The 24,397-nt window shown below is 43.9% G+C and overlaps 2 protein-coding genes across 4 annotated transcripts in view; both read right to left on the reverse strand.

Moving 5' to 3' along the window:
- Positions 1-13,485, reverse strand: part of MYO1F (myosin IF) — a 59,025-nt gene extending 45,540 nt beyond the window's left edge. For all 3 annotated transcript variants that reach the window (XM_031948313.1, XM_031948312.1, XM_031948311.1), the window contains exon 1: positions 13,333-13,485. In XM_031948313.1, coding sequence (XP_031804173.1) covers positions 13,333-13,335 — 3 coding nt within the window. In that variant the 5' untranslated portion in view covers positions 13,336-13,485. The remainder of the gene's footprint in view (positions 1-13,332) is intronic.
- A 6,082-nt stretch (positions 13,486-19,567) lies between these two features.
- Positions 19,568-24,397, reverse strand: part of ADAMTS10 (ADAM metallopeptidase with thrombospondin type 1 motif 10) — a 34,509-nt gene continuing 29,679 nt past the window's right edge. Inside the window, exons 24-25 of the mRNA XM_003760877.3 lie at positions 23,112-23,271; positions 19,568-21,507 (exon numbers count right to left, since the gene is read on the reverse strand). Coding sequence (XP_003760925.2) covers positions 21,398-21,507; positions 23,112-23,271 — 270 coding nt within the window. The 3' untranslated portion in view covers positions 19,568-21,397. The remainder of the gene's footprint in view (positions 21,508-23,111; positions 23,272-24,397) is intronic.

Genomic DNA, 24,397 nt, shown 5'->3' on the forward strand with positions numbered 1-24,397 from the left:
AGGAGGAAAGGAAAGGTTGTTCTGTAAGCATGAGTGAATAATCGCCTTTACAGATCCACAGATGTGAAAAGAGGTCAAGGAGAAGGGAGGATTCTGGAATTGTGAAGAAAGAATCATAATTATGAGCCTCAAGAGACTATAAACACATGGATCCTCTTTTTTTCCTCTTTCTTCTCTTCATCATTATATTGGTTTCCCCATCTTGCCAAAGCTGGAAAGGCAGAAGCTACTATTCACGGGTCAATAGCCAGAGTCCTCTGTGGTACAGAACTCCACAAGCTCAAGAAATCAGTCTCAGTCTCCTAGGAATTAGTCTTATAGGCATATACCATTTATATGAAAGTTATTATTATTATTTCCATTTTTTTAAAATTGATTTTTTTTCTGAGGCAATTGGGGTTAAGTGACTTGCCCAGGGTCACACAGCCAGGAAGTGTTAAGTGTCTGAGATTAGATTTGAACTCAGGTCCTCTCGACTAGAGGGCTGGTGCTCTATCCACTATACCAATTAGCTGCCCCTAAAAATGTATTTTTGATTTCCTAGATGGGAAGACTCCCATGTATGACTGTGAATGGAAACCCTTCTTTGCCTTCTCATCCTCCATGAATTTAATTTGTATTTTCATGTTAATTTTTTTTATAAGCAGTCAACTAATATTCTGGGTGCCGTTTTCTAATTCCCTTGACATCATGAGTCTATCAAAGGAACACAAAGACTATTCATTTCTTATTCTTTATCCTTGCCATATGACCAGTCTATTTCCTTTTCTGGTTATTCATCTTTCTGATGCTAACCCTTCCTTGCATGGTTCTCCGTTGTTAAGATGGCATCGATGATTCACACCCTAAAACAGTCCTCTTTGTTGCCCTTTATATGACCTGCAATTTTAGGTTTTCAGAGATTGATAATGAGTTATGACTCATAACTATACAGCATCACTGGAAAGATATTGGTATTTTTTTTTTTAAATGGGACCTTGTTTCAGGGACAAGCTTAGGGTGGGAGTTAACTAAAGGCACTGAGCAATTTCTCAGTCTGATCTCCTCCTCTTCTCCAATTCTAGGCCCATCTTGTTTTCTAGACATAGTGTCTATCCAAGATATATGTTCTGAGGGACCAGTTTTATTTGTTGTTCATTTTCAGTTGTATCCGACCTGTTAGGACCCCATTTGGGGTTTTCTTGGCAAAAATACTGGAGTGGTTTTCCATTTCTTTCTTCAGCTTAATTTACAGATGAAGAAACTGAAGCCAACAGAGTTAAGTAACTTGCCCAGGGTCACACAGCTAGTAACTGTCTGAAGCCAGATTTGAATTCAGAAAGAGTAATCTTCCTGACTCCAAGTCCAGCACTCTATCCACTCTGCTACCTAAATTCCCCAGTTTTATAGCTGTCTTATAGTCTGGTTAAAAGGTATTCTTCAGAATTGCACATGCTTAACCTATATCAGATTGCTTGCTGTCTTGGGGCTGGAGAGAATGGAGGGAGACAAATTTGGAACACAAGGTTTTACAAAGGTGTAAAGACTGAGCTAGCACCCTGGATACCTTAAAATCAGTCAGAGTCAAATAAGCAAAAGTTTTTATTCTTGGTCTTTAGGGGTAGAAGTGAAGAAGATGGACACAGGATATCCACGACCTTCCTTTTCCACCTGCACCGCCAAAGTGACTCTGGCTTGCCTTACTCCAACTCCTAATCCTTCCCACAATTCTCTGTATACACCAAAAGATTGAACCTGCACAGAATAGTGGGAAGGGCTGTTTTCCAAGCATATGCTAATAGAGTATTGTCCAATCGGTAATTAGCCTTAAGTGCTCATTGTCCAATCTCAGTGCATCAACTCAGAGTTTTAGCCCTTTACACAAAGGTGAACATTGAAAGCTATCTTTGCATGTATTTGGAAAAATAAAATATTATTCAAAAAAAGGCATTCTTCATTCACTTAATTTTTTTTTAATGTGGATAATAAGTCTGAACTACTTTGAGTTTGGGGAAGATAGGTAATGAATAGATATACTGGTAAGCTAGAGAGGATAGCAGAGAGTAGAGATGACTAATGGTGAATGATTGAATGAAAACTGATTTATTAAATTTGCGATGGGTTAGATATTATGCTTAATATTGATGACAAAAATGCAAGTAAATAAGATAGCCTACTCTCTCAAAGAGCTTACATTTTAGGACCCAGGCTTCTCCCCCTCCCCCCAAGGTAATTGGGGTTAAGTGACTTGCACAGGGTCACATAGCTAGGCAATGTTAAGTGTCTGAAGTCAGATTTGAATTTAGATCCTCTTGACTTTAGGGCTGGTGCTCTTTCCACTGAGCCACCTGGCTGCCCTAGAGCTTACATTTTTAACGGAGAAGACAGCCCATATTAAATGAATAAGCATTTTTTAAGATGTGGAAGTGGCAGCTAGAGAAGGGTGTTTTGGACAAGGAAATCCGAGGGAATAGTGAATAGAATCATAGAGTATTAATTAGTCAATGTAGAAGTTCTCTTTCTAGGAAGTTTTGGGTCTTTCTGACCACCAATCTCAGAATTAGAGTTGGAAAGGAGATTTGATACAGGAGCACAGAGGAAAAAGAGATGGTGTAGCTGAGCATAGATGATTGGGGGTAAAGGAGAATGTAACCACACTGAAGGCAGGGACTGTATCACTTCTGGTTTTTGCAAGCCCAGTTTTTAGCTCCCTGGAGGTCACATTGTAGGCATTTTGTAAATATTTGCTGATTAACTGATTATGAGTAGAGACAGAAGGGGATTTGGTGAACTGAGTTACTTGGTAACAAAGAACTCTCTTAGGGGGTCAGAATAACCTGAGCAGTGATTATTGTAACAAAGAGAATCATTACAAAATTCTACTAGTCTAAGGTAAAGTCTCCTGGTCAATTTTGACAGAAGCTACTCTCCCTACTCTGTCTTCCCCACCCTACACTTATCTGGTTTTCAGGGCTTCCCATCTTGTTTTGGGCTTCTCCCTGTTTTGGGTTCCATGTTTGCCTAGCAATATGAAGTTGTGTAAATAGTACTGGGCTCAGGTCAGCCGAGTCCTGGGTTCAAACACTGAGTTTTCCATTTTCTATCTTGGTGATCATGAGCAAGTAATTTTCCCTCTCTGAGCTTCATTGTTCCCATCAGTTAAATGGAAATGAGAACATGGGGAAATGGTTTTGTAAAACTTAAGGATCTGGAGAAGACATAAAAAAAGAGGTGGGGAACTAGGGCTATGGAATACTATTAATATTATATGTTTTTTGATATGTTGTTTGGTTTTCCTGAACTTTTTTTTTCTCTCTCTCTCTCCCTCCCTCTGTCTCTGTCTCTGTCTCTGTCTCTGTCTCTGTCTCTCTCTCTCTCTCTCTCTCTCTCTCTCTCTCTTTCTCTTTCTCTCTCCATGGCTCTGTAGGAGATGGGAAAATTAGGGAAATGTAGGTGATATAAAGCAAAAGAAAGCAATAAGATTTTTTTTTAACCACACCTCTTTAGAGCTATATTCTCCAAGATTATTCTCAATGGAGGAATTTCAGGCACTAAGAGCAACACTCGAGTCAAATCAAATCTGCCTATCCCTGATTCCTCCGGTTGACTCCATTGTAGAATAACACCTGTATCTGGCTGTTGTTGCCTCAATACCCTCACAGATGGGTCTCTGCCTTTATCTTCCAGAGGGCTTTTGGCAAGACAATTCATGGCAATTTATTTCACTCCAACTCCAAACTCTATGTGTAGAAAGGTCTTGATGTAGTTTGAAAGAATCAAAGGCAACAGTCTCAGTTATTATAGTATATTCTGGTGGTTATTTATTTGGCTTTCATCTTTGCTCTATCATTTTCTGCCTGGTTTCATACTTATTAGTGTAATGGGCGTTTGGCAAATGCCCAGATCTCCTAAGAAGGAGTTATCCAGATGGGAGGTTCTGGTTGGCTCCCTCATAGGTGATTTGGGCATGTGCTAAACCCTCACTATATTTGTTTACAGGTTACATCTTGCCTATGAGAACAAGCATGGCTAAGACTGAGCCAAATGATCTTTTTTTTTGCTGTAGGAAAAACTTGGGGGGGGGGGAGATTTCAGAGCTCAATCTTCAGTCATGGGGGATGGCAGAAAAGAAGGGGAAAAGAAGAAAGGAAGGTGGTTCTTTCATAAGATCATATTTTAATGTCATTCATCATAAAATCATGGATTTAAAGTAAGAAGGGACTGATTTAAGGCCCAAACAAATCTCTTGATTTTGTAGATGCAGAAACTTGGACTTAGATTGGGTGAAGTGACAGCCAGGATCACTTGAGTAGTAAGTGGTAGATAAAATGGGATAATATTTCTAAAGTACTTTGTAAACTTTTCGTCGTCCAGAATTCACTAGTGCCCTAACGGAACTTTCACCCACTTACTCCTCAGTCCTTTCCCATAACCATTAATTAATCAACAATTCATTTGTTTTCCACAAATATATTTGATTATCTGCAGTTAAGCCTGTAAATATCTTGTTTCTACATGATTGTTTGCAAGTTGAGTCCCTCATTTGACTATAAGCTCCTTAGAGTGGAGTCTTTTTCTTTCCTTTGTAATCCCAGGATTTGACACAGAGACTGGTGTTTAATAAATGTTTATTGACCGACAGATCTGAATCTGTAAACATTTTTTGATCACCAAATATGTACAAAGCATTGGCGCTGGCAAAACCTCCACCCTCCAGAGGGCTTCCATTCCACTGGGAGGATGCACAGTGTGCCCAAGAAAATTAGAAGAAAGAAGGAAGAGTGCCCTCTAGTGTTAGATCACTAATACTGTGAAAGGAATAGGGGATTTTGGGGTGAAGTGGGGAAGGAAGGCAGTAAGTGAAAGGCTGAGACAGCTTAATGAAAGGAAGAAATTAACAATAAGAATTGGTTATGAGGACTGAAGGAACTGAGGATGGTTAAAGGCAGACAGGAAGACTGGGATGTCAAAGGGGGAAGGATTAGCTTTATTTGGCTTGGTCCCGAGTGCAGATCTCAGAGAGTGGATGGAAATTGAAGTGAAATGGCTTCCTTTTCACTAGAAGGCTTCAAGCAGAGACTTGGTGACCACTTTGGGGGTTACTAAATGCACTTGAAGAAGGGACCCTTGAAGGAGTTTTCAGAGAGTTTCGGGGTCCCTTCTTCACACTTACTATATGTCCTAAGTGATGTAGGGTATGTCACCAAATAATGGCAGGCACCCAAAGTTGGGGTCTTGTTCACAATGGCCATTCTCTTTGGCAAAAAGGTAGATTGATTTAGGGAATAGATTACAGACAAAACGAAAGGATACAACAGACCCTGGGGGTGGTAAATAGGAAAGAGTTGGGAGAGCAGTGGAAATCAGGATTACCTAATAGAAAGGGAGCACCCATTGAGACTGGGGCATGGCAGGCTAAATCCTGAAAGGAAAAGTAATGCCCTAAAAGAGTTAGCTAAGTTAGGGGAGATACCACATGGCATGAAGAGCAGAGACAGAGTGCCATGGCCGAGTGACCCACAGGAGGGCAGCAGAAAAGCTTAAGTTGTTTTATAGGGAAAATTTAGCCTGTGGTCCTTAACTTGGATTTCTAACTGCATTACCTTTAGAGGGTGGGACCACAGAACTAGACTGATTTCCATTATCAGAGCCTTCTTTTGTCTAAGGGATTAATTTTCATCAATTCCTCTGCTAACCATCCCTAACACTGAAGACCTCATCACCAAGTACAGCACTGGGAATTTCTGTACAGACATGGCCTGGACTAGATGGTCAGGTTCTGGGGCCCATTAATGTATGGCTCCACCCATCCAATAGGCTTTGAGGGAGCCAAGATGGGATAAGACCCAACACATGAGCCTACAGGCTTACGCAGGGGTGTGCAGATGTTTCTCTGGGTGGAAAGATCATTCATTCAGTCAATACATATTTATTAATAGCCTACAGTGGGCCAGGCACTGTGCTAAATCCAGGGTGGGGAGAAGAATCCAAAAATAGTACCAGCCTTTGGGGACCTCACAATTTAATGAGGGAGATAACAAATAAGTAAATATGTACAAACTATATGCAGGGGAAATAGGAACTACTTAAGAGGGAAGATTCCATAATTAAAAGAAGTTGGCCTCCTGTAGAAGGTTCAATTTTAGGTCTTGAAAGAAGCTGGGGAAGCTGGGAGACTGCAATGAAGAGGAAGAGGATTCCAGGCAATGGGGACAAAGAAAATGCCCAGAGCCCAAAAGATGGGAAGAGCCAGGGGGCCAATATCATTAGATTGAAAATATATATATATATATTTACACATGCAATACACTTTTAAATTTAATCTAAATTGTAAATATTACAATTTAAGTCTCAACTTAAGTCTCAACACTCAATAAACAATAAACCAAACCCTTTGCCCTACACAGAAACTTTTAAATGGGGAGTTGGTTGGAGCTGGCTCCAACACTCCCTTGGCAGTCTTTGAGAGGAGATGGGAAGTGTGGAAGAGAAACTAGCTAGGGGATATGTGTTTGGAATACTGGGTAGAATTTAAAAATTATTCAGACACAAGAAAGATTAGTATATAGAATTAGTAGTCTGTTGGATTCAGAACAAGGAGAGACATTAGAATAGAGATTCTTCACTTGTTTTGTGGGTTCTGAACCTCTTGGCAGTTAGGATGGAATAATGTTTGTAAAATAACATTTCAAAGGAAACCAATTAAATTGAAAAATAGTTATCAAAAAGGATTTGTTTGTTTTTTTGAAAGGCCTTAGGGGTCACATAGTTCAACCTCCCCTTTTTTCAGAGGAGAAAATTGAGGCTCAAGTTAACGATCAACTTCCTCTCCCCTTTCTTTGAGCCACCCCTCCGCCTCCCTCCCCCCCAAGGATACCTCTTAGTTTTGGCTGCCTCTTTTATTCTCCAATTTGCTGCCAAACTTCCTGGTTTCTGTTTTCTCTCCCAGAAAAATACCCTGGTCTACTTTGGTCTATGGTATGCTGGGGTTTGGAGAAACTGGTTCTTGTATGAGTTATCCACAAGGGCCTCTTCCTTCCTGAAAAAGATCAGGGTCCTCACAGCTGGGCCAGAGGAAGCCCTTTCTGGCCCTAAATCCTATGGTCCCTTGAACTTGCTGGATGGACACAGCCACTTAACACAGCTCAGGAGGCACTGGGCTAGTCACGGTGAACAGAACCATCGATCAGGAGAACCCGGATCAGCATTCTTGCTCCAGTATGTCTCTATCCGAGATGATCAAGTGATTGACTTTTTCTTGGTCTATTCTCTAACAAGTGGGGGCTCCTACATTTAAAGGTAAGTTAGAAGATTTGGGGTCATTTAGTCCAGCCTTGCTATTTACAGATGAAGAAAGGAAGGCCTTATGATGGCAAAGGGCTAGCAGAAATAATAATAATAATAGCATACATTTTTATATCACCTTAAAACTTACACAGCCCTTTGCATGATGTATCTCATCTGATCCTTACAACTATCCAGTGAGCTATGATTATCCCTATTTTATAAATGCAGAAATTGAGTCTCCTAGAGATTAAGTGACTTGCTCCAAATAATATACATTAAATGTCTCGGGCAGGATTAGATGATAGACCTTCCTGGCTCCAAGACCCATTTTCTGTCATCTCTACCCTCTCTCTAGCTTGTGGTCAGATCACAGAAGCTGAGTCCAGATTAGCTTTGGGAGATACTTTCAGCTTTCCAGGACACTTCGGTGGGCTTACTTGGGAGACATACACCCTAGATGATGTTTGGTGAGTTGTAGAAATCTCTTCCTGATAGAGGAGGCTAGGGCTGGGTAGAATGGAGGAGAAAAAGAAGGAAGGTCTGGAAAAAGAGGTTGTGGTCACAGTTGACTACAAGTTAGATGAGTCAACTAAACTGGGGGTGTTGTGAAAGGAGGGCAGCCCACAGTGAGAAGTGTTAGCAACAGCAGATGGATGATAGGACAGGAAGTCTGTTACTCCCCCACTCCTTAGCCCCAGTTTCCTTGACTCTGAAGCCCCTAGGTCAACCTGACTGAAGAGGTGGGATTGGTGAAGAAGCACAAAAATATTGTGAGCTTCGTAAGGGTCCAGGGCCCCTTATGTTTAAAATGAACTCTTTTCATCTCTACTTGTTGGATTTTCTGCTTTCCTTTAAGGCCCAGCTTAGGTGCAGCTCCTTACTGAAGCCTCTTTTCCTCCTTCCTTCTTCCTTTCCCTTCCTTCTCTCATTTCTTAGAATACATGATCTTACTCTCCATCATATCAAAGAAATCAGTGTATTTTTCCTTCTTACATTCCTTGAATGGAAACTCCATGAGGGCAGGCTGCCTAAAGTGAAACTCCTTAGTTCTTTGCCAGCCCCAGGCAAGTACCCCCAGGATCCTGTTAAACTTCTCTCTCCGGGCTCATTCTCCCATCATTCCTACCTTCATTGTCCTTGTTGCCCCCTTCCCATTGCCCTGAAAGTGAGGGACAGGCCACCCCTTTCCTGGTGCAATTATAGCCAGCTGGGGCAGCTTGTTCATTCGGTCCCAGGCCTTCATCCCCATCCCAATGAATTCTGGGCATTGGTCCAGAAGCAAGAATTCTCAACTTCAGCTCCAGATTCAGCTATAGTTGAATAGACACGAAACCACGGCCTAGAGTAGTTGAGTGTTTTTTGCTCCAGGTTATACCCAGTTTAATAAGCGGTTTGTTGACTAGCACTGAACAGTAGATGGGAGGAGCCAGAAGCCAGGCCAGGTTCTGTGGAGCCTCTCCAGGATCTGGGGTGATTGCATCTTTTAGGGGAGGCTCAGGATTGGTCTCCCTTCCCCTCCCCCCTCAGCTCCTAGGACTACTGAGGATGATGAGCAAAGAGTAAGAAAGAGCCACTTCCTTCCTTCCCCACTGCCCGCAGCCCGGGCCAAGCTGAGGGGAGGGGAGGGGAGGGAAGTCTTGCAACAAGTGTCCCCTGTTTTGGGGAGATGCTGTTGCTGCTGCTACAGCATCTATCTTGTTACCTCTTGGGCTTCAGGGCAGCCCCACCCTACTTCTTGCCTCTGAAAGAGATATTAGGCTGCAAAAGCCTGTGCAGAGAGAGATCCTCATGGCTATAGATCCACCTTTAATTAGCAGACATCCCCACATGTCTGGTTCCTAATTAACCTCCAATCCTACCCTTCCTGATACCTCCTTTCAGTTTTAGGGGTAGGAAAGAAGATAGGCCTAGTGTCAAAACTAAAAACCTACTATGTGCCTGATGCTTTATAAATTTTTGATACTTAAAACAACCTTGGAAATTAGGTGCTATTATTAGCTTCATTTTACAGATGGAGAAATTGAGGCAAACAGTGATCAAATTGATTTGCTTTTAAGTTTCCCAAAGGCTGGTTTAAATTCAGGTCTTCTTGACTCAGGGCACAATGTCTTAACCACGGCACCAACTAGCCACCTGAGTGGAATGAAAAGAATACTAGCTTTGGAGTCCTATTGGTCAGTGTGTGTAGCTCTGGGGTTCAATGCCTGATTTAGCTAGGGTTATCAGCTGTCTGACCTCGAGCAGAACCATTCATCTTAACTGTAAGATAGTGATAAGGACTTTGGGGGAACCTATCTCAACAGATTATTGGGAGGAGCTAGGGACTTTGCAAACTTCAAAGAGTTACTTATCAAAATGCCCCTTGTCGCCATCAGCTCCTTCACAGACATTCCCGGACATTCCCTAAGTCCATGGGCATTTTCAGTCATGGAAAATTTGAGCTGAAGGGCCGTTAAATATTCAACAAGCATTTTTTTTAATGCTCAGTGCGTCAATATGTCACAATACGTCGTTGGTATGTCTATGGCTAGGAGCTCAAATCAGCCTGATCTGGAGTCAGAAGTTTGTTGTTATTCAATTGAGTCCCATTTGATTTTTCCTGATCTTGGCAGAGATACTGAAGTGGCGGGCTAGTTCCTTCTCCAGCTCATTTTACAGATGAAGAAACGGAGGCAACCAGGGTTAAGTGACTTGCCAGTTAGTAAATATCTAAGGTTTAAATATCTAGTAAATATCTAAAGCAATACATCTAGCTATTGCTGGCTAGTCACTTAATAGCAGTGCTTAATAGCACTTAATAGTTCCTCAATAGCAAAATGGAGCTAATAGTTACAAATACCTTCACCCCAGAAGGGGTGAGAAAACACATTTAAAGTGCTATGCAAATATTAAGGTGATATGTACATGGCAATTATTATTATTGAATACAAAAGTTTTAGAACAAAAAATATCACAGATGAGATCATGGGATGTAAGACTGGAAGAGACTTTTAAGACCAATTCCCTAATTTTAGAGAAGAGGAAACAGAGATGATAGGATTTATCGAAAGACACGCAGATAAGGATTGGGCCCTGCTTCTTTTATTCCATACTCAGTGCTTTTTGTCATATAGACTTCAGGCAGCTAGGAAATTAGTCTATTTGAGTTCTGAGGTTCCTTAGAGGGTAGCATGTAAGAGCTCAAAAGGAACTCAAAACACAAACTATCAGAACTGGGAAGGGCCTTTGATCAGTGGGTTTCCAACTCAAATAGAAACAGGGTCACTATACATCGAAAGGATCCTTGTTGGCTGCATATTGACTTAAAAAATTAATATTATCTATGTTTTAGTATGTTTTTAATTTGCCATTTGTGCCTTAGAACACAGAAGGTGTCCAAAGTAGAAGATCCTTAGAGAGAACGTGGAGGGCCTTCAAGATCACCTAATCCAACTCTCTTATGTTTCAGATGGAGAAACTGAGTCTCAGAGAATGGAGGGGGGCTTGCCAAAGATCATACCTTGACTGCTCACCACGGACTCCTTTCATTTTCTCTCTTCCTCTCATTACCATTAATTATAAATAAGTTGACCCTGGTCACGAACATAATCAGCTAAATTTAAATAGCCTGTCCCCATCAATGGTCTTGCTCACGTCCACTGTTCCATCACTCTTTGTTTTGCTGAAATCTATCACCATAAGTCATGATCTCACTATGACTGTGGCTGTCTCTGTTCTAAACCAATACAATCCAAAAAGGAAACAAAAATAAAAAAAGAAGCAGCTCTTGTCTATATCTATTATCTATGCCTATGATCATAGCTCACATTTATATAGTTATTTAAAATTTGCAAAGCACTTTATGTTAACTTATTTGAGTCTTATAACAACCTTGTAAGGTTAATACTATTCTTGGTCCCATTTTATAGATGAAGAAATTGAGGTACAGAAGTTAAGTGACTTATTTAGTCACATAATTAGTAAATGTCTAAGGCAGGATTTGAACTCAGAAACCAAGTTCTTCCTGACTCCAAGTCCCATGTTCTACCCACTGTGTCCCCAGCTGCCTCATTATCACGAGATATCACATGGCATTCCATCATAGACAAAGACTGCCCTTGGGGCTGACTATAGGCTCATGTTCCCCATACAGTCTGTCTTCTCTTTTCTCCCAGCATCCCCTGTAATTGCACTCTGTTTCTCATTTCCTAGCATTATTGTCAACCCCTCTGCTTATTTAGGTCTAGGTCACCAAAACTGACACAATTGGGTTGTCACCTTCACCACTGAGACCATAAGTACTACCTTTAGAGTATCTTTATCTTTGGTGGAGGAGAGCACAGATGTCACAGAAGCAGAGAATAGCAGAAATAGAAGCAATCAGCATCCTCATTTCTCAACTGGGCTCCCTCAGATCCAATGGTCTTTCCAGTCATTGTGTTTTTAGAGATTCAATCATTTGGCCCTTAATTTCCTCTCTGCTTGGACCATGGTAGTCAGGCCTCCAAAACTTTATGAACTAAGCCTAGTTCCCAATGTCCCTTTCCCCTCTTGAACATGGATCCCAAATAGTCCCAAGTTTCTTCTCCTCTCAGAAATTTAAGTATGTAGGTTCTAACCCTATCTCCCTTCAGGGACCCAGATATCCATTTTATCAGGCCTTCTTTCCTCAGGGACCAATCCTCCTCCTACCCTCCTCCCTAGTTCTTCACACCATCTCCTACCTTTAACAGAGAAAAGGTACCTTGGAACAAGACAAGGCAGGCTACGGCGAAGCTTCTTAAATTTCTTCCATTTGCAATCCCCTTTCCTCCAAGAAATTTTTATGTGACCTCAGGTATATATGCATACAAATCCAAGATTCACTGATAATAACTCATAATTTTGTGACCTGCACATTCAATTACAAGACCCATATGGGGTCACAAATCACAGTTTAAGAAGCTGGAGGCTGGAAGAAGGGACAAGTAGAATTAAGGTGAAGGTTCCTGATTTCCACAGCCACAGCTCAGAGACCCCCCAAAAGTCACTGGTGTCATAAACCAGAGAACTCAAGCAACTGGTCTGGTCACACAGAGCAAATTCCATATTGAGCTCAGCTCTTGGCAGCCCTGCTGATGCTCTCAGAGAACATCAAAGCTGAGAGGGAACTTAAAACAATTTTAAAGCCAGGGGAGCTGGGGCTTAAAAGTAAGGATGTCAGGGCTGGGAAAGGCCTTAGGACACAGGATGGTCAAGGTAGAGATCATTTGATCCAACTTTTTCACTTGACCAATGAGGAAACCAAGGTCTTTGCTGAGATTATAAACAGCAGCAGCAGATTCAGGACTCGATTTTAGGTAGCCTAGCTCCCAGTCCAATCCACGTAAGGCCTGGGGGGGAGGGGGGGTGTCAGCATTAGGACTTTCCCTGTTCTGGTGCCATCAGACTTTTACTCTAGTGAACATTATTAATGCGATCCTGTCCCTTGGTCTCAGTCACAGACATGATGCTAGGCTGGGTCCCCAAGCAGCGCCTGTCACTGGGGCCAGCTGGGAGGGGCGCTCCAGGGGAGTCTCCTGGATTGCTGCCCAGAGCAGCTTCCTGGGCAAACAAGCGTGACAGAATGAGCTTTGGTACCCTCTCCCCTCACTGGGCAGCATCGGCTGCCTTTATGTCAGTCCTCTGACTGAGCTCCCCGGTAAAGTCCTTTCATAAAGTCCTTTCAGATAATTAAATCTAACTTCCTTATTCAACAGATAGGAAAATTGAAGAACAAGGCAGGCAAGGAACTCGCTAATGATATGGGAGGGTCGGTGGTAGATCTGGGACTGGGACCCCAATCTTTGATGCTCAGTCAGGTGCCCCATCCTTTTCTCTTGGGGAGGGGGGCAGGCCTGGGAGAAGGGTGTCTTACCTGGACTGAAGAAGTTTTGAGTCTGGGCCTAAGAAATGACACACCCAGTGGTCTGTCTGAAGCAGGGACAGGAACCCTAGGGCAGCCCAAGTCGGGGTTGTTCCTCAGACACCCAGATAAGCTAGGGTGGGGCAGGGAGCCACCCCAAGCTGAGTGAGGCTGCTCTGAGCTGCACCGGGACAGCTACTCACCATAGTGGCTGCAGTTCTCGGTCCCGGGGCTCTGGGTTGGGTCCTCAGGGGGGGCCAAGTTCAGGGGGCTCCTGGTGGGGGGCCACACATGGCCTCCTGCTGGCTCTCTGGCTAGCAGTTCTGGGAGCATCAGTTCCTCTTACAAAGGCCTCTGCTCCCCCACACCCACTTCCTATCGCTGGGAGGGGCAGGGCAGGGTGGGGGGGGAAGGAGCTCTTACCACAGAGGGAGCAGAAACGTCCTCTTGAGGAGGGGGCCGAGGGTACCCTGAGTCCAGCCTCTGGGCACTGACAGGAAGCTGGGAGGCATCTTTGATTCTGTTCCTTTATCCTTTGATCCATACACTAAGCACACACGTTAAGTCTTGTTTGTCTGTCTCTTCTTGGGATTTTCTTGGCAGAGGTACTGGAGGGATTGCTATTTCTTTCTCCAAGAGGGATGAGGGAACTAAGGCAACAAGGTTAAGTGACTTGCCTAGGGTCACACAATTAATTTTAAAAAATTTGGAGACTGAAAGTAAATCAACACATGTTATATTCACTTTTCCCCCTTTTTTTCTGGTCCCCCCCCTTTTTTGTGGTTTTTCCCTTTTGTTCTGATTTTTTTATCCTTTGATCCATACACTTAAGGGCAGGGAGTTGGATTCATCTTTATCTTTTTATCCTAATCACACATATTATGTGTCCTATCTGACTCTTCTTGAGATTTTCTTAGCAGAGATAACTGGAGTAGTTGGCTATTTCCTTCTTCAGTTCATTTTACAGATGAGGGAACTGAGGCAAGTGCCCAGGGTCATACAATTAATTAAAAAAAAGGTCTGGAAACTGAAAATAAATCAACACACGTTATATTCATTCCCTCCCTTTTCTTTTGTTCCCCCCCCCCCTTTTTTTTTGTGGTTTTCCCTTTTCTGATTTTTTATCCTTTGATCCATAGACTTAAGATCAGGGAGCTGGATTCATCTTTGTCTTTGTATCTTAAGCACAAGTGTTATGTGTCTTGTCTGACTCTTCTTGGGATTTTCTTGGCAGAGATACTGGAATAGCTGGCCATTTCCTTCTTCAGCTCATTTTACAGGGAACTGGAGCAAACCGGGTTAAATGACTTGTGTAGAGTCACACAATTAATTAAAAGAAAAAGTGGAGACTGAATATAAATATATGCTATATTCACGTTCCCCCCCTTTTCTGTTTTTTTTCCCTCTTTTGATTTTTCCCTTTTGTTCTGATTTTTCTCTCCCAACATGATTCATAAATAAGTGTGTATTAAAATTGATGTACATATATAACCAGAAAAAAAAGAAAGCAATATAATTTTTTAAGAAGTCTGAGGTCAGATTTGAACTCATGAAGAAGATGTACTCTATGCATTGTGGTGTCACCTAGCTGCCTGTAGAGTAAGCACATAGCAGGTGCTTAATAGAGGCTTATTGAATTGAATGGTGGGTGCTGGAACCTTAGGGATGTGGCCCAGCTGAGCTCCATAGCAACATTGTTCTGGGTCTGGGAAGAAGCCTGGGGGAAATGACTGAGGTGGAGGTTGGGATGATGTAACAGTTGTTGTCTGAAATGTGGAACCTTATATAGAGAATGGTTGGAAACCAAATTCAGTTTCTGTCTTTCTGCTTGGGAAGGACAAAACATACATAAATAGATTGAGATCACATGTGAGGAAGAACTTTTTCTCTAAAGAGTCTTTTTGTGAGACTTTTCAAAACCCTTTCCCATTTACGGTCTTATTTGATAAAAACTCCCATGAGGGAGCTGGGAGAGACTGTTTTCTCTTTTTTTGACTTCAGGAGGAAGCGAAGATTCCGTAAAAGGAAGTGACTTGTTTAGGACCACACAGTACTGCAGTAGCAGAGTCAGAAGTAGAACCTGTGGTGGGAATCATGAAGTTCAGGAGAAGTTAGAGGAAAGAGAAAGTGGCTTCTGCTCACTGGAAAGCAGCCGTAATCCACCTATGGTCCTTCCAGACCACGCTAAGTGGGTCACAATGGAAATAGACAATAGCTTTCCATGGAACTGGAAGGAGATCACCAGGTTCAGTCTCCTCATTTTACAGAGGAGGAAACTGAGATCCAAACTGGGGTAGGAATACGGCACAACTCAAGCATTTTGGCTCCCAAAGCAAGGCTATTGAATAAATATGGCCCTTCTGTTTTGCCATAGGCAGGTTCCAAGGATTTCCACATTCACCTAGATTAGCTTCCAACGGACATAATGGTAAATGAAAAGAATTTACTCACTGAATGTCATAACAGCAACAGTAATAATAGTTAGCATTTATATAGTGCTTACTACTTGCCAGTCCCTGACTAAGCACTTTTCAAATATCATCTCCTATGGCCAATGTGAGAATTAATTTTTCTTGATCAAAATTATATTTCACATGAGTTTTATTTTTGTTCTTTTGTGTTTTTTTCCCCAGGATGCAGAAGTGAGAGGGAGATAAAATTAATCCTTGTTAATTGAAAAAGTTTTCTTTTTTTAAATTTCATTTGATCCTCACAACAATCTGGAAGGTAAGTATTGCTATTATCCCATTTTAAAAATATGGGAAACTGAGGCTAAGTGATATACCTGTGGTAACACAGCTAGTAAATATTACGAAGACTCCTTGACTCCAGGTCAAGACAGAGTTGATAAAAGCAAGGGATTTTTTTAGCAATACCAAGCAGCTCTGGGTCTGATCACAGGAGTTGACCAACACTATATAGCTTTCAGGTTATGAGCTATCTTCTAAATAGGCATTTCTTCTCTAGGTATTTGTTGTTATTCAGTCATTTCACTTGTATGTGATTCTTTGCGACTCCATTTGGGTTTTCTATGCAAATATTCTGCAGTGATTTGCTATTTCCTTCTCCAACTCATTTTACAGATGAGGAAACTGAGGCAAACAGAAGTGGGTTTGTCCAGGGTAGAGGCCAGATTTGAACTGGGGAAGATTAGTTTTCCTGACTTCAGGCCAAGCACTTGTTTATGCACTGAACCACCCTGGGGCCCTCCTCTTCCAGGAACAATTGTAATTTAGGGCCGAATCAGCAGGAGGTAGTATAATGAAGGTAGTAGCTCATTGATCTCTGGCTAAGCACTAAGCAACCATTGCAGAGGTACAGATTTTTCTAACTTGAAAATCTAGGACTGTGAGATGTCTGGGAGTGAAAGGAGGGGGAGTATGTGTTCTCTTTCCCACTCATGGTGGGAATGAAGCCCTTTTGCCTGGTGGGAGTGGGATGAGATAGGGAGTTTCCTCGGGTAATATGTGCTAAATGAGGAATATTTTTGATATGTCCCTATAAGCTAAATGTATGTTGGATGTGGGAAAGCACTGGGCTTGGAGTCGGGAAGTCCTGAATTCCTAAATTCAAATCCTACTGCTGGTGCTTACTAGCTGTGACCCAGTAGAAATCATTTAAATTCTCAACCTTAGTTTCTTCATCTACAAAACGGGGGGGGGGGGGGGGGGGGGGGGGGAGTGCACTGGGATCGGGGGAGAATAGTATATCTTCCTGGGTGGTGAAGGTGAGATAATGTATATTTCAGCAAACTTTGAAGTGCTATTTAAATGCTTATATTATTCTCAGAGATGAGACTGCCATCTGTTCCAACTCCACTGAATGGCTATTATCAGCTTTTGGCTTTCTCCTGACTTACTACAGCCACCTGCTGGTTCTTTACTGATTTGTAGCAGATCTTTTGATTCTGTTCTTTAGGGAGCCTTGAGAGCGAGCTTCGGGCTATTTCAGTTCTTTTGTGAGTCAGTCCCGGAGACACCTAGATAGCATGAGAATTCCTTTACTCTGATCTTTTGAACTCTTTTTGCTTCCTCTAATGGGCAGTTCACTCTTTTTATTGTTATTGAGCTGTCCTAGTTTGGGGTTTTCTTGGCACAGATACTGAAGTGGTTTGCCATTTTCTTTTCCAGATCATTTTCAGATGAGAAGACTCAGGCAAACAGTTAAGTGATTTGCCAAGGTCACACAGCTAGTAAGCATCTGAGGCTGGATTTGAATTCAGGTCCTCCTGATTCTGAGACTGGGGCTCTATCTGCTGCACTACCTAATTGCCCTATATCCCAGTTGATACACAAATCTACCATGCTAACTAGTTCTCTCCATAACAGTCTAATTTGAATTGGTGGTGAACAAATTCTTTCCAACACCCCGTCATGTCCCTGAAAGCTAGATTCGATCTTTTGGAGTTTCATCTCCACACTGAGCCACAGTTGGCCTCCTCTTCCTGGAGCAATTCCAAATGACATGGCAAGATGAGAGGAGGTAGGTCAGAGCTATCAATCTTTGACTTGTATTCTTCAGTTTCACAGGAATCACATCTCCTTACACTTCTTTTTTGGGTCTCCGGCCTCTAGAGTATTAGTTCTTGTCTATCTCCCAATCATCTGCTTGCTTGTGCTGACCCTCACTTTTTAAATTGTCCTCACTCTACTTTCTGCGCATCCTGATCCTCATCTTTAATACCTGAGTCTGACTCATACTTCAAGATTGTTCCCTAGGCTGTTGGTCCTGGTTCAGCCATGCTTGGCCAGTTCCGAGGTCTGTCTCTTCTTTGATTCTCCAAACTGGTTCCAACTTACTCTTATATCCATTTCTGCACTTACCACTTGTTGCTGCTGCCTATGTTAAGTGAGATTTGGTCATTAGGAATAAAGGAATGAGAAAAGGTCAAAAGAAGAATAATGTAGCCCAATGAGAAAAGATTATATAAGTAAAGAATCAAAGGCCTGGGAAGGCTTTCAGAATAGAGAATATAGATTGTCCATAGTCTAAAAGAACCTCAGGTAACCCACTTGAAGCACCTCACTTTTAAGCCCATAGCTGTTTTAACTTGGATCGTTTGGATTTTTAGGTTTTAAAGATATGCAACTAAATAACCTTGAGGAAGGTAAGAGTGGAAAATGTATTTTATGAATTATCTTGATGGTTACATTGTGTAAGAAACTTTAAAAGAGTAACACAGTGGTTTGTGTTGAATTTTTTCCCCAGGGCTTTGGGGATGAAGTGTGATTTGTTAGAAGAATTCATGAAGAGAATGTTTGATTGTAGAGGTGGTTTGGGATGAGAAGGGAAGGTATTTCCCAGGCAGCTAGTGGTAGAGTGGATAGTGTGCTGGCTCTGGAGTTAGGACAACCTGGATTCGAATGTGGCCTCAGATACTTAATAACTGTGGGATTCTGGGAAAATCACTTCACCTTATTTGCTTCAGTTTCCTCATGGGTTAAATGACCTGAAGAAGGAAACAGCAAACCACTCTAGTTTCTTTGCCAAGAAAACCCTGGATGTCCAAAAAGTTGGACACTACTAATCGATTAAGCAAAACTTATTGAAATTTGGTGCAAGCAGCCAGCCAGGAATTGAATATATATGGGATTAGTGAGTCAGTGTGAAACAATGGAGCAGTTTCGCTTTTTCCCTTTTGCCCAGGAGATTGAGAATACTCAGTAGTGCTTTTCTAGAAGTGCATGTTTAGGGCTCCTCTCTCCTTGCTTGGGGAAAAATCAGACAGAAAATTGGAAATTCAGACTCTGATAGCAAGGACAGCTTGGCTCAGGCTACTTGGTTTTAAATACAGTTATAACTTTTTAAAAAATATTACTTTAGTGAATGTTTTTAGACTAAATTCCAAGTGACTCAATTTTGGGGGCTATATAATAGCCCCCTTATAATAGAAAATATTTATAATTTGTAATAGGAAGAATATAAGTTATAATAGGAAAACAAGATTAGGATTCTAGAGAGAGAGTGGAAAATAAACCGAGAGTTATGAGTTATTAAAAAAATCCATTCCCCTAGATTTTTAAGTATTTTTACTGGAGCATTGGGGGAACACTCAGCAAGTGTGGAAATGACAGCTTAAAAAAGGGACTGCTAGGTGAGTCTGCACATGGTCAATTAAATGTGCTGACATCGTTCCAGCTTTGGTCACCACCTAGTGGCCAACATAGATAAAGGACCCTGAATATACTATACCCCCAGTGGTTAAGAAACGCTGTATATGGAAAATCTAACCTCTCCCTGTGTGAAGGTGTTATAGAACTGGAAAGAACCGTAGAACAAAGAACAAATAATGCAAAGTTGAAAGGAACCTTCCATTTGGTCCAGAATATCAGAGCTGGGAGGGCCCTTAGAACCCAGGGGGTCAGGGCTAGGAGGGCCTTAGAACCCAGGAGGTCAGGGCTGGGAGGGCCCTTAGAACAGGGAATGTCAGAGCTGGAAGGGCCCTTAGAAGCTGGGAGGGCCCTTAGAACATAGTACTTCAGAGTTAGAAAAGACTCAAGAGCTTTGGTGTGATACAATGGTAAGTACACTGATCCTGGAGGCAGAGGAACTCGGTTTACATCCAGCCCTCCTCTCTGGGCAGACAGGTTCCTTTTTCTATGGGTCTTGAGCTCCCTCCATTTCACATGAGGGGAGGGTTGATGATCTCTATTGCCCCTTAAGGCCTAGAGAGGCCCAGGGTGACCTGATGAGTGGGTCTGGTTCAGGTAAGAAAGTGATCATTCCATTCAAAAATTTTTTTTTAATTCTAGGCAGGAACCTAGTTTTGGCTGGCTGAATAAGGAGACCTGTTTATGGAGGTGGACATTTGGGTTGATATTCCTAGTAGCTGGAAAGAGGTGGAAGATGGACCAGCTAGATTTCCTGAGAGCTGAGTGTGGGACCCTCCCCCTGAAATACCCACACCTGATGGGGGGAGAGAATTATCTTGTAGCTTGTGCCGAAGATCTATATGTACTCTTTGTAAAGTCCCTGCTCTCTCAGGCTTAGCACAAACAAAAGGGAAAGAAGTTTATTGAAGGAAATCTGACTGGGTTCAAGTCTTTGTTCCACTTGAATTTCCTTGGGCAATTTCCTCTTTTTTGTGCCTCAGTTTCCTCATCTGTAAAACGGGATTAGTCACATCATTTTCCCTATAGAATTATGAGGAAAAGTGCTTTGTAAAACTTAATGTTCTCTAACTGGAGAGATTGTCATCATGACCCTGGGACCCAAAGTGAGCCCTCAACCTCTGTTCCAACAGACCTGACCTGAATCATTTGGATCCTTTATTCTCAATGATTCTTAGCCTGTGACCCCAGACTCCAAATTGAGCCCCAGTTTGGCCACAGAGCCTTGATCTAGGACTGATTTTGGGCCGCTAAATGATCCCCGACCCTTGGCCCCAGATTGAGCTGCACCTCCATCATAAAATTCCTCAAAAAGATGAGTTCTGGGATATTGCAGACACCCCCAGGAGGATGCTCAGGGGCTGGTTCCTTCACCTCCTCCCCCCTCCCCGCCCGGAATGGTTGCTCTGAACACTCCAAGGACCACGTGTTGGGACGCAGACACAAGACAGTTTTATTGACTGGGGGGGCTGCTAGTGGGGAGACATTGAGGGGCCGGGGCTGAGTTCCTCCTGGAACCCCAGCCGCTCCCTGGCCAACACTCGCTGCCCACTCCCCGTGTCCCACAGAGGGGGGAGGGCGGACTTATAGCACCATGTGGGGTGTCCCTGACCCGGGAGAGAACCCTTCTTGTGCTGGGAGTATAGGAGGAGGGGACCCAGGGCTGGGGACGGTCCCTCTTCCATTTTCGGACAGATGTGTGTTCTCAGCAGGGAAACGGCAGGGAAGAGAGAAGGCCTTTTCAGGCGTTCAGGACTTAATCAGAAGGGAGGACCCGGGGCACCGGCATTGGACACCCCATAGCACCAAGGGTGGCAAAGAGGGTGGGCACGGGAACCCCCAGCCCCCTTCCCAGTTCTTCACAGTACAAATTCAGGTCAAATCTCCGTGGGGAGCCCAGGGGCAGGGCTGGGGAGGGGCGGGACCACCCTCGCCCTCACCCTGTCAGGTCTCCATCCCTCCCACCAACCCCCCCACAGCTGGGGACGCCTAAATCAAAAAAGTCTCTGCTGGGGCTCATCCCATAGGGCACAGCGCCAGGGCTGCCCAATAAATAATGAATTCAGACCTCTATCCCCCCGCCCTTCCTTCTCCCCCCCCCCTCCCCCAGCTCCGGCCCCAAGCTTCGTGTGTCTCCAGCGGTTGCCCCCCACCCCGCTTAGCGACCCTGGCACGTTTTACAACACATCTGGCGGAAGTAGGAACGACTGCAAAACTGGAACTTGAACACCAGGGGGCAATAGGCGACCTTGTTCACATCCCTGCACTCTGTGGGAGGAGAGAGGAAGAATCAGGCATCCTGCCCACTTCCCTGGCATTTGTTCCCGCACCCCTCCCCCCTGCCCGCCCACTCATGGACGTTCCCCTAGAGCAGAAACACAGGCAGCATCTGATGGAATCACCTCTGACCAGTGGCCTCAACTAGGGCATGGTACCTGGGGCTTTGTCCCAGGTCACTGAAATTTACTTTGGGCAAGTCACTTAATCCCAATTGCTTCACAAAAGAAAAAAAAAAAAAAGAAAAAATTTGCCTCTTTTTAGCATCCTTACTGACTAGGAGTTTAGCGTCTGGTTAGCTAGAATAATGGATTAAAATTGGAAGCTGATGGACCACTCGGTGGTGCAGTGGATAGAGCACCAGCCCTGGATCTGAGTTCAAATCTGGTCTCAGACACTAGTTATGTGACAAGTGGCTTAACTCCGCCTCCAGAATTAAAACTGAAAGCCCTCAGGTCAAGAATATATATTTTCTTAGTAATCAATTTCTGGTCCAGATCAACTGAATTCATTTATCTTCCTTCTTGTATCAGAAGCAGTTTGAGGATGTACTTAGGACCACTTGCTCCTGAGGTGGTGTTCTGGGTCTGAGCGGCAGAGTCACTGCTTCTGTCTCGGGGGCCCTCACCACGGATGGGACAAGCAGCGGGGGGGAAGATTTGGGCCGGTGGCTGCAAAACCCTGTGACTGCCTGGGTCTGAAGTTGGCCTGTGGTTTGCCCCACCCAGGAGAAATGCAAGCATGGAGCCAGGAGCTATTGTCTGAGCATCCCACCCCACCCAGTCCCAGCGGACCGAGACCAGAGCCTGGCTTCAGAGGCTCCAAGCCAGAATGGGAGGGAGGGGCGGACAGAGGGCATCTCCCTCCCTCCCTCCCTCCGCAACCTCTCCATCCAAGGGTTTGGGGAAGGATCACCCAGCCACCCCACACCTAAGCGGACTCCTCCCCACAAAGTCCGGACAGTGGTCATCCGGCTTTAACGAGAAGACTTCTGCACCAGAGGGGAATTCCCCTCCCAAGGCAGCCCATTCTCCTTTGGATTTGCTCTCATGGGTTGTTCCTGCTGATACTGGAGCAGATTCAGCCTCCCTGCAATTCTCCTCCTTGGGAAAAAACCCATCGCTCCTTCTTCTACCCTCTGGGGTCAAGCAGAGCAAACCCTAATCCTTCTGCCCCATGACGTCCTTCAGAGACTGGAAGACTGGATCTTCTCAGCCTGAGAGCTTTTCTTCACTCTCCCTGACTTGTTTTACAAGTTTCCCTTGTAATCACGCAATATGACATACATATGTTCTCTATACAAACATATCTATATTCCACAAAAACAGACAATTAAACACGTATGTTTATGTGTGTACACATCTGTTCATAGAAACTCCAGCTGAGGCCGGAGGACAGACCACCTTTCTCATTCTGGATCCAAAGCTCCCTCACGCAGACTAAGGTTTGTGTAATAAAAAAGGCCCCCACGTGACGGGCAGGGAGGCTCACAGCGGGGCTGGCATCTGGAGCTAGCAGATGTGGGCGGCCATTTCCAAACCCACAATCCCTCTTCCCCCCTCCCCTCCTATCCCCCCTCGGGCCCTGGTGAGTACCTTCGGGGCTGTCCCCAGGGGGGGTGCTCTGGCACTTGCTCTCACACTGCTGCATGGTTGGAGGCTGCAGGGCCTCGGGGCACTCCCAGGATGGCTGGCCCGTGTGGCTGGTGCACTGCACGGACCTCAGCTGCTGCCCGAAGCCACACTGCGCCGAGCACTGGGGACACGAGAGGGAAGCTCACTGTAAATAAGGACATCTGGGGACAAGATGGTGTGGGAGCATGCACTCAGGGATGCAGGAAGGAGCAGAGATGAAAAACCAGAAGGGGTCCCGGTGGTCACCTTGCTAGGGTCAAGGCTCAGCCTGGGGGCAGGCCTTCCCCTGGGTTTTCCAGAATAGAAAATGTAGACTCAGAAAAATGATAGAACTTGCCTCAGACAAGGAGAGCTAGTGTTGAAAAAGTTTTCCTTTTAGTTCCTTGGCCATTTATTCATTTGTTCAAGTGGTTAGTCAGTTGGTCAGTCAGTCCATCAATCAGCCAATCAATTGATCACATTGGTCAGCCAATTAATTGGTCAGTCAATTCATCAATCAGTCAGGTCAATTAATCGGTTAATCATCCAATCAATTGGTCAGTCAGGCAATTAGTTGACTAACTGGTCATTTATTGTTTCTTATGTGCCAGGCGCTGTCCTAATTGCTAGGGCTACAGAGAAAAGCAAGACTACTGCTGGGTTCAAGACTTGGCTCTGACACTAGTTTCTCTTCACCTCCCAGGGCCTTGGGGAAAGTGCTTTATAAACTTTTTACTGTTCCATAAATGTGAGTTATTCTCCTCCTGCCCAGCTCCTCCCCTCTTGGCTCTGGAAGATTTCCCAGGATGGCTGCTAGTCTTCACAATAGGAGACTGAGAGTGGGGAAAATCAACCAGAAGGCTCTTCTTTGTGATTCTCCCAGCCAAAGTTCTCCGTCTCTGGAGCATAATAACATCTGGCATTTCTAGACCCAAAGGTCGGCAGGGTCCTTCCACATCTCATGTGATCCTCCAACCCGTGAGGAACGGGCTATTACATCTCCAAATGAGTTAAGATATGCAGAAGTACTTTGCTTATCTTACATGGCACCTCAATGCTAGTTATTACTATTATAGAGAAGAGGAAACTGAGGTTAAATAACTTGCCAGGGTTACAAAGCTAGTAAGTTAGCCATGCCCTCTGAGGCTGGGTTCGAACTCTGGTTCTGATGCTATGTCTATCACTCCATCCAGCACTCCATCCAGTACTCATCCAGCACTCCATCCAGTGCCCATCCAGTACCCATCCAGTATTCCATCCGGTACCCA

Source organism: Sarcophilus harrisii, chromosome 1, assembly GCF_902635505.1.
Source record: "Sarcophilus harrisii chromosome 1, mSarHar1.11, whole genome shotgun sequence".
In the NCBI taxonomy this organism is placed as follows: Eukaryota; Metazoa; Chordata; class Mammalia; order Dasyuromorphia; family Dasyuridae; genus Sarcophilus; species Sarcophilus harrisii.